Source organism: Taudactylus pleione, unplaced genomic scaffold, assembly GCF_031769625.1.
Source record: "Taudactylus pleione unplaced genomic scaffold, aTauple2 ptg000372l, whole genome shotgun sequence".
Taxonomy (NCBI): domain Eukaryota; kingdom Metazoa; phylum Chordata; class Amphibia; order Anura; family Myobatrachidae; genus Taudactylus; species Taudactylus pleione.
The window spans coordinates 15,236,775-15,247,133 of NW_028284773.1; the positions used below are offsets into that span (position 1 = coordinate 15,236,775).

The 10,359-nt window shown below is 38.2% G+C and overlaps 1 protein-coding gene across 1 annotated transcript in view; it reads left to right on the plus strand.

Moving 5' to 3' along the window:
* The window catches only part of ATP13A4 (ATPase 13A4), a 178,474-nt gene extending 174,884 nt beyond the window's left edge, over nucleotides 1-3,590 (plus strand). Inside the window, exon 30 of the mRNA XM_088444816.1 lies at nucleotides 1,276-3,590. Within this exon, the coding sequence (XP_088300942.1) occupies nucleotides 1,276-1,494 (219 nt within the window). The 3' untranslated portion in view covers nucleotides 1,495-3,590. The remainder of the gene's footprint in view (nucleotides 1-1,275) is intronic.
* Nucleotides 3,591-10,359: the final 6,769 nt, after the last annotated feature.

Consider the following 10,359-nt stretch of genomic DNA (forward strand, 5'->3'; position numbering starts at 1 on the left):
TTTTGCACTTTTTATAGCAAATTATTTTTCTTGCTACAGTAACTGTTAGTGTCCTCTATTAATTGTGCTTGGGCATCTGTTGAGTGACTGTTAAATAACTATGTACCTCATGATGGGGGAGACCTTGGAGAGAGATAAAGTTGAGAGAGAGAAAGTACCAACTAATCAGGTCCTGTCCTTTTTCAGGCTATGTTTGCAAAATGGCAGGAGGTGATTGGTTAGTACTTTATTGCTCTCCATTTTATCTCTCTCCAAGGCTTAGTGCATCGCCCCCAATATCAATAGCTGATGCAGCATAGAATCTCTTGCTCTCCAGTCACCACCAAGGGGAGTTGGTAAATGGCCGCAGTTCTTGTGTATGATGTGCCACCCGGGTGATTGACCTTTTAGGACTGAAATCACCTCATCTAGGGATTTTCATAGTCTTTCACTAATCTGCTACACCTGCTGGGTTCCATGTGCTGCTTTAGATAAGAGCATCAATATTTCTGTAGAAAATACTGCGTTTGTAAGCACGAGCATTGCAAACAATTCTAGTTAAGCTTTACAAAAAACCTTGGGGTCAATTTATTAATGAGTTTTATCACTCACAACGAGTGATAAAACACACTGTGTATAATAATGGTGCTCCAGCCAATCGGCTCCCAACTGTCATCTGTTTGAAAAATGTCAGTTGGGAGCTGATTGGCTGGAGCACCATTTATCATACGCAACAAGTATTATCACTCGTCGTTAGTGATAAAACTTGTTGATAAATGAGGCCCAAGGGGCCTTTTACAGAGCATTAATAGTTCTCAAAGCTTCCCTGCACATATTGCACTACTGTATCTTTACATTATTTTACCAAGTGTTTATGCCTCAGAATGCTGCAGGTAACATCCAAATTGATACCAAGGGATAAATTTACAAAACAGCAGTTTCGCAAAACCGTAGGGGTTTGCATCCTGTTGCCTCGCTAAGGACAAAACCACAGCAAAAAAACTTTTAAGAAGCCACATCACTATCTCTGTTTATTGCCATTGAAACCGTACAGACCACCAACTTTTTATTAAAAAATACCCAAAAATTAGTTGCCTCTGACAGATGAGATGACACTGATAAGGGCTAAACCATAATAACCATCGCTAGACCACAAGATCTTTATTTCCCCTCTTTTACTTAATTCCCAAGTTCCTTTTATTAATTTGACAAATTATGGGAAATATATAGTATTGCTAAAAAGCAATGCATGTAAGTAATAATTGTGTATTGAGGGACATGTATTTTCCATTCCAGGAATTTATCATTGAAAATAGAGCGCTCTGGAACTTGCTGAAACGGCTGACTAGATATAGATCAAAGAGTCCTTACAAGAAACTACAACACTTATTGGCAAAAAATCCTGAGTGGCCGCCAGTCAACAGGAAAGACCACGCCATCCCCACTGACCTGGCACTGACAAGCGAAATAGGAGACTATATTAACCCAACTTTTGAGATCACTGAAAATGTATAATATAGTATATGATTTAGAGAATAGCGTATCAACCATAATTTGGTAAGCCCATGGGTTATATGTCTGGCATGTGACCTCCATTTTTAAAATTTGACAAATAATTAAAACATTCACCAACTACTGAATTTCAAGAAAAATGTGCATCAAAATGTAGTTAAACTTTAAGAAGCAATATCAAGCTGATAATTCAATTTGATCACTCCCCCGTAACATTAGCGCTTCTAGAAATGCTTGATCATTTTTGAGAAAGCATTTTAATTGATTGTTTAAACCTTATTTTTATTGACCTTATGTAAATGATGGCAGTGATATAGCCTTATTTCAAAATCTCATTTGTGTAGACTACCACAAAAGGATTTTAGTGCCACAAATGGTTACATTTACTATTTTTAGAATGTATGTATTTTTAATATTCACCAAAGAATTGAACGTCTCCATTGTTGCTGTGAAATTTAGTTTTTTACATTTTACAGAAATAAGGTTAAAGAAAGTGAAAGGTCTTCTACAGAAATATAATTCTTATAATAAAGTAATAATGAAAACTTCTCCACACTTGTTCCTTATAGATAACTTTTGCATACTTATCCTTTGATCTACTTTATTAGCTACAACTGTGTTAAGGTTCAGGTTTCTAAACCTAAAAATAGAAATTGTAAGGATCATTTGTAAACAGCAAATGAGTGGAGCCACAATGAACGCTTATTTGTATGGTCTCAGGCTAGTTTTGCTATCTCAAAACAAAATCTTGGTTTTACAAGTAGTTGCAAATTTCTTTCATGCATCTGATAATCTTTGGACTGCAATGAACAACATTGATCTGCCCAAGTCTTCAAAGCAGGCAATGTAAATGTATCCACTTTGCCTTAAAACTAGCTTCAATTGAGTTAAGGTAGACCCGTGACATCACAAACTGCATTCACCCTGCTGTTTTCAACTTTACATGTCACAAATGACTGTGGGCATGATTTAGTATGGATCGCAAAATGCGAATGCAATAGTGATTACGCACACAGTCTCACTGCGAAGATATGCTAATCGCTATGCCGTTGCAGCACACCATAAGGACGCCCACCTTATCTTGCACACATCCGTAATACCTAGTAAGACTGCGAAACCACCGGTAACAGAGTACAATCTGAGCCTCACGCACACTTGCACAAGATCTGACCTTACTCAGGAATTGCTAACCTCATTCCATGCAGTGAGTACAAAAGCTGCGTATGGCATCGCAGTGCCTAATTTATACACGCCCCTGCAACGGCATTCAAATGCACTGGCACGTGTGCATTTTGCCAACCACCACCCTCAAACAGTACTTCCTGTCAATCACTCTGCGATGGGTCTGTCTAGTCAAAACATGACAATAGGCCAATTGCGTGCGTAATCACGATCCTTGGTGAATCAAGCCCATTGTTTGTGTCATTTTTTTGTGTGTATTTTTATTTTCTATAGCAAATACACAATTAAGATAATTTAGGAATATGTGACATTTCTATTTTTAGTCAGGAATTTGAAGTAAAGGTTTGATGTTAAAAAAGAAAGTACAGGTTGAGTCTCCCATATCCAAAATGCTTGGGACCAGGGGTATTATGGATATCGGAATATTCCGTATTTTGGAATATTTGCATACCATAATGAAATATCTTGGGAATGGGACCCCAATATACACACAGAACGCATGTATGTGTTATATACACCTTATACACACAGCCTGAAGGTAATTTTTTACAATATTTTCAATAATTTTGTGGCTTAAACAAAGTTTGTGTTCATACATGAAATTCATTTGTTTCATATACACCTTACAAAACACAGCCTATAGGTCATTTTATACTTTATTTTTAATAATTTTGTGCCTCAAAAAAAGTTTGTGTACATTGAACCATCAAAAAGTAAAGATTTAACTATCTCAGTCATGCTAATAATATTCTGTATTTTGGAATATTACATATTTTGGAATATTTGGATATGGGAGACTCAACCTATATTACTGTATATCTGTAAAAAAAAGTGTTTGTAGATCCAGAAAACTGTATCTGATGATGACCTCGTTTTATGTTTAGGATTCTTTTCATCTGCCCATAAATAAAAGATGTATAGACAAAATGTTGTGTTTTTATTTTACATGCATTTCCACTTACAAAAAATCCCGATTTATGAACTAGTTTCACTCTGAGGAAGATGATGGTCCCAACAGCATTACTTGTGTGTGCACAGGGTCGGATTTGCCCATAGGGGTACAGGGGGAATTCCCTGAGGGACAGACCCCCTCCTCTAGGGGTCATCTTCCAGACTGTGCACTGAATTGTACAAAGTTACTCTATTGGAGGGTCAGTTACCTTATGGAGCAGGATCATAAATATTGATTGGTGTTCTTATCTACCCAAATATTTGTCTAATGGTTAGCCAAGCAACTGTTGTGGCTGGCCACTCCCCCTCTAGTGATACCTTCTAAGCATGGGCTCCTAGTACTGTACTCACCCTGTGGTTCCTTTGTGCCCCAGTCCGACACTGTCTGTGCATGTGTCGGTGGCAGGCATGATGGAGAGTGTGTCCTTTTAAATTCAACTAAACAATCTGAGCTAAGCTTGAGAAAGCCGAGCTGATAAGACCATGGTTGAGCGAGTTCGCATACTGCATACCATATTATGCAGCGTTTTACAGCAAATATTTAGACTATATATTTAGTCCTTCACAACAGTCACTGCCCCAGTGGAGCTGACATACTATATTCCCTATTACATGGACACGCATAAAAATTAGGATCACAGTTTTTTTATTTAAAATCCACACAAGCAAGAGGAGAACATACAAAAAGCCATGGTTTGGATTTCAACCCATGACCTCAATGCTGCCTGTCAAGTCAGAATGCAAATTTTGAAAAATAGGTGAAATATAAATTGCAAAAGACAGATTATACTTGATCAATTAAAACAAAGGATTTATGTACATAAGTTATTTTCACTCACCTTTCTTTTATTAGGAAAACAAGGTTTTTTAGCATCGAGGAACTTGGAAAAGCATCCATAAAATTGCTCATAAGCATTTGGTGGTGTTTTTCCTGATCCACATTGAATTGAATGAGGACATGTTCTAAGTACATTTAGGGGCTGATCCTGATGGAACGCATAGCTGATATTTTGGCTTTTCATGACTGTCGAAGTCAGATAATTGGATGTGATGGTTTGCAATTATTATCTGACTATCTAGTCTTCTATGGGCTGATAAAGAGCAAATCGGACGCTACTCTGCGTCGGCGCAATGCAATGCGCACAAATGCATATATGTATATTTATATTTATGCAAGGATTAGTCAATTTATGGAAAAACAGGTTCTGTGTATGTCTGTACCAAATAATTAAAATGCACACAGATATTGGTATGCGCAGAGGAAGACCATTGTCAGAAACCTGCATATATTTGGCAATTGTATGCCTTTTGTTCAGTGCTAATGTAGTTAAGAGGAACTGACATTTACTCTCCAAATAAACCAAGGAAAGACATTGTTGAGCTATCAGACTTCATCACTCCTGCAAACATCTGCTCATCACCTCTGAAGCAGAACAACCATTTTGTTAATGTTAAATATGCCAGAAATTGATAAAGTTAGGGATATATATATATATAAATATATATATATACAATCCAGAAATGGAGGCGCTCACGAGTCTTTCCTTAAATCTAAAAAACGTCCTTCATTCCTACGTACGTTTCGGGAGTTACCCCGTCGTCAGGGACAGTCAATGTACAAAGCTAAAACAAACACACATATAAATACCCATAACCCACCACTTGATTAGCACTAATAACATTGCTCACCTGTGGAGCGGCAGCCGGAGAGCTGCATCCATCACCGGCGCAATCCAACATCGCGTCGCCGACGGATGCCGTCACCAGCCCCAGCCCGCCACGTGAGTGCTGCATACAGTTGCCAAGCAACAATACAACAAGTAAATAAAACCATACTTGGAGTCATAGAATTTGCCGGGCTGTAAAATACAATGGTTATGGCATATTACAATACACCATACAGTAAGCAATCTGGCACATACACTTATACGCCTATTTACAGACCACCTAATAAACATATACAAATCAATTATCGGTCAAATTGCACTGATGATACCATAACTGAAGGAGTGTATCCAACCTACATTATACACCAATCGTAGATAATAGGCATAAAATTAATATGCACATAGGGCGGTATTCCGCCAACTAGTGAGCCCCAACAATCCCCCATACAGGTCAGTGGTATTATATTTTAACAACCATCAAAGGAAACAGTCATATTAATATATTATTACAATGGGCTATAGAAAACATTGTAGGCCCAGAGACTCATTTAGGCCTCTAGGGGCCAATGTTCCCAATGTGAAAATCCACCTTGACTCTTTTCGTAGCAGTTGTTTACCCCTATTGTCACCTCTGTTGGAAATTGGTACGTGGTCAATCAGCATAGCTCTCAAATTTGCGAATCCATGTTTTGCCTGCATGAAGTGTCTAGCCACTGGTTGGTCACTATGGCCTGTATCAATCGCTTGTCGGATGGCACTCCTGTGTAGTGCCATCCTTTCCCTGAACTTTCTTTCTGTCTTGCCCACGTAGTTAAGGCCACATGGGCAAGACAGAAGATACACAACGTGAGTAGTGGTACAAGTCAATGCATACTGAATATCGTATTTCCTCCCCATATGGGGATGAGAGAAAGAGTCACCCACCATCAAGGATCTGCATGTGACACATCCAAGGCAGCGATAACACCCTCTTTTCTGACTAAGAAAGTGGGTAGATTTGGTGTTACTCATACCCGTAATATCCAATTTCACAACTCTGTCCTTTAAATTCTCTATCCATATTGATGATAGGCCACCAACCCTTAGCTTTTTTGTTGAACCTGTTGCTACTTGTAGTGTATCTATTAATCCATGGAACTTTCTGAATAGAACTGTTCTTAGTACTGGCTGTAGGAATTAAAGTGACTTCTCTTGGAATATTGAGTACTTTCTTCTTTAATCTCTCTAGTTCTTGTCTTTTATAGCCACGGGCCACAAATTTCTCAAGTATACCCTGTAAGACAGAATCTGAGTAGAATCAGAAACAATACGTCTGGCTCTCAGGAATTGTGAATAGGGTAAACCTTTACGTAAAGGGATTGGATGAAAGCTATCGTGACTTAATAAAGTATTTCTATCGGTGCTTTTGGAAAACAACGTAGTTACCATGCACTGATTGATGATGGATATATCGACATCCAAAAATTGGATCCTTCCTTTACTGATATTGTATGTGAATTTGATCACACTTGAGGATGCATTATGTCCATCTAATAAGGCCCGAAGTGCTGTTTCAGAGCCTTGCCACAATATAAGTAAATAGTCTATGTACCTATAATACAAAAAGACTTCCTTCTATCAATGTATGGACGTGTTTGTGTTTATGTTGGTATAGGTATTTATGTAAATACCAGTATGGATATATATATATGTGCTAAACTGGATCCTATTCTAAAAGACGAATTAGACAATTACTCTTCACTACAATACCTTCTTCTCCCCCAAATGTTTGTCTTCACCCTTTGTGTTCTTCCCTTCCCCCTGTCTTGTCTTGTTTCGTTATTTCAGTCATTTATTATTATTAATCTATTACTTCTTATTGGATAATTGAGCAGTTAATTGCGGTGGATGTCCTCTTTTCTTTCTGATATTTTTCCACAACATTTTGGGATGATCGGAGGGGAAAGAGTATGTTCTTTGTAAACTCTTTTGTTGATATAATTTCTGATAAAGAATTATAGATGAAGTGATATTTACCCTACTGATGTACGTTATTTGAAATACAATTTCTCTATCTTAATTCTCACCTTACGAGGTGTAGGTTACCTTTCCTATCTTATTGTAATTCACTCAATAAAACTCAATAAACTTTATTAAAAAAAAAAAAAAAAAAAAAGACTTCCTTCAACAATTGACCTCAATCGTACAGTAGACCCTGTTCTATCTGATGCATAAAGGCGTTAGCATACGATGGGGCCACATTTGACCCCATTGCACACCCCGCCCCCTGCCTATAATATCTCCCATCAAAAAGGAAATAGTTACTTTCCAAAGTTAGTCTTAATAACTGAAAAAAGAAATCTATGTGAGGACCTTTATAATGTGGATTATTGGTGATAAACTTTCTTACAGTCTCCACACCTGCATCATGTGGGATGCAGGTGTACAGGCTGGTCACATCAGCACTGCACAATAACAAATCTGTGCGCAAAGTACCCATCTTGTCTAATGCCAACAACAATGTAGTGGTGTCCTTGAGGTATGACGACAATTGTTGTATACATGGATTCAACCAGGAATCCAAATATACAGACACAAGTTGATATAGGGAACCCCGTGCAGATATAATAGGACGCCCCGGGGGATCCACTAGACTTTTATGAATCTTGGGCAGTGTGTAATATAGTGGCACTATTGGATGACTAACAGTTAGTGCTCTCTGTAATTCCCGTGTAATGATGTTAAGTTCCACTGCATCATCCAAAATGCAATCTAATTCACCCTTATAGGTAATCGTAGGATCCTTTGGAAGAAGTTCGTATGTAGCGACATCATCCAATTGTCGTAAACATTCCTTTTTATAATTAAGAAAGTCCTGCACCACCACAGCACCCCCCTTGTCCGCGGGGCGAATGATAATGTCCTTCCTTAGGGATAAATTGTGCAATGCATCCCTCTCTTCCTTAGATAAATTTTCCCCAGTGTCATGGGTAGGATCACGGTGATTACTCTCCTCCTCCAATAGGCGGGTATGTTTTTATTGCTGCATTATGTGTAGACAGATCAAAAGTAGAACGAGGTTGTAGCCTTTTTAGGGGTTCAGGAATCTGTGTGTCACTATCCATTTTCATAGAAGATCTTCCAAAATGATCCTTAAGACGCAATGAGTGGTTAAACCGATACATAACTATTTTCCATTGAAAAGGATCAATTCTCTCTGTAGGAACGAATGACAGACCTTTTGACAATATCCAATGTTCCATCGGGGATAAGGGAGATGAGGATAAGTTGATTACCACCTCCTCTACCTGCGTGGTGGTTTTTTGCCGAGATTGCCTCTGGCTCTGCCCCGCCCTCCTCCTTCTAAAGGAAAGACTCGTGAGTGCCTCCATTTCTGGATTGTACTATTGGTTACCTCGCTCAACCTGGGAAGGCATCGGAGCATTTGCACTGGATTAATAAAGGAGTGCCGGGATTGTGATTACTTTTATATTTATATATATATATATATATATATATATATAATATATGTATGTAATTGTCCGGCACCCACATTCAAATTTGTCCTTATCACTGGGGTGCTATCCAGGGGTGCTTTTTCAGCTTCCCGTATATATAATTATGCAATCATCTCCCGATGACGCGGAGACACTCTCCAGACTTGGTTTGTAGTTGCAATATTAATCAGCTTTATTATGCATACCAAATTAATTTGCCGACGTTTCGGTTCTTGCTGAACCTTTATCACGGCATCAATATTCTTAGCATCAGAGTTAGTTAACTAAAGTATGGGTAGATACAGTAACATCAGCTAATGGTCTAACAGGTCCTCTCATATAGACTCAATGTTGAACAATCAGATACCAACAGATAATAAACAACAATAATTATTCATAACGTAAAAAGTGCCCAATCTGTGATCCATACTTATGTATGGATATCAATCTACTGTATAATTAGTGCATACCTGCACCCATAGTATATGCTTAACATCAACTGTTCATACATGTAAATTTCTAAATAGGTTATAACAAGTAGCTGTACACTCTGTCTTTTATGTATCTAGCATGTTTTGGCTCAATAGTTAGCTTTATGCATAGAAGTGGCATTATGTGATGTTTAACCGATGGCTGAATAGGTTATTTAGTAATGTGTATATTTACCAAATCTCCAATGTGTACTTGGTAAGTATGTAGGACAAACGATAGCTATTAGTAATGTGCTAACAGCTATCTGATTCCATGTGTGGCTTAATGTCAGCTGCTGATGATGCTATAAGAAAACAGAGCTGTGTCTTACCTGCTTGTCATGGTTCTCTGCTATGGTATGCCGTCCTGCTGCTGGATCAGTATGGGGCTCTGCTGCCGGTATTTGTACTCGTCTACCGGAAGTGCGTCACTCGTGCCTGGCCGAAACCGGAAGTGCACGCGCGCCCTGTTAGTAACACGCTCAGTTGCTGTTAATACTCAGCGGGGGGTATAAATAAATATGGGCACGGTCCTAAGACTTGTACAGTGGCTCAGTTTGTTGTTTTATGTATAGAACTACTCAGTATAAATCCCGGAAGTGGGGCATATAGTTCCGATAACCGGAAGTGGGGCATGTTACCATATCAGCAGGAAGTGGGGCATGTTTACATGTCCACCGGAAGTGTGGCATGCCTGATAACTACGTGCACTGCTTTAGTATGATAAATGTATTAAATTATCCAAGTATGTAGTATATTCTGTGATGATAAGTGATATATATGCACATATAGAAATATGGGGATATTTATACTTATAAAGCACACATCACCTATTCACCCAAGCATTTCACTAATGTCCCTTGTTTAAGCTTATTTTGTATTTTGTACTGTAAATGTAAAGCACTTTGAGTCCTTTAGGAGAAAAGCGCTATATAAATAAAATTATTATTATTATTATTATTATATTACCATATGTTGATGGTAACAAATCATGGTGTACTAGTATGATTCATATGCTAGGTGAGGACCTGTGGCCAATTTAGCATTAGTGATAAACTTCATACACACTAGTAAAGGAGGGTGCATAGGTGTTTCTGATATATATTAGACATGTTGAAATAA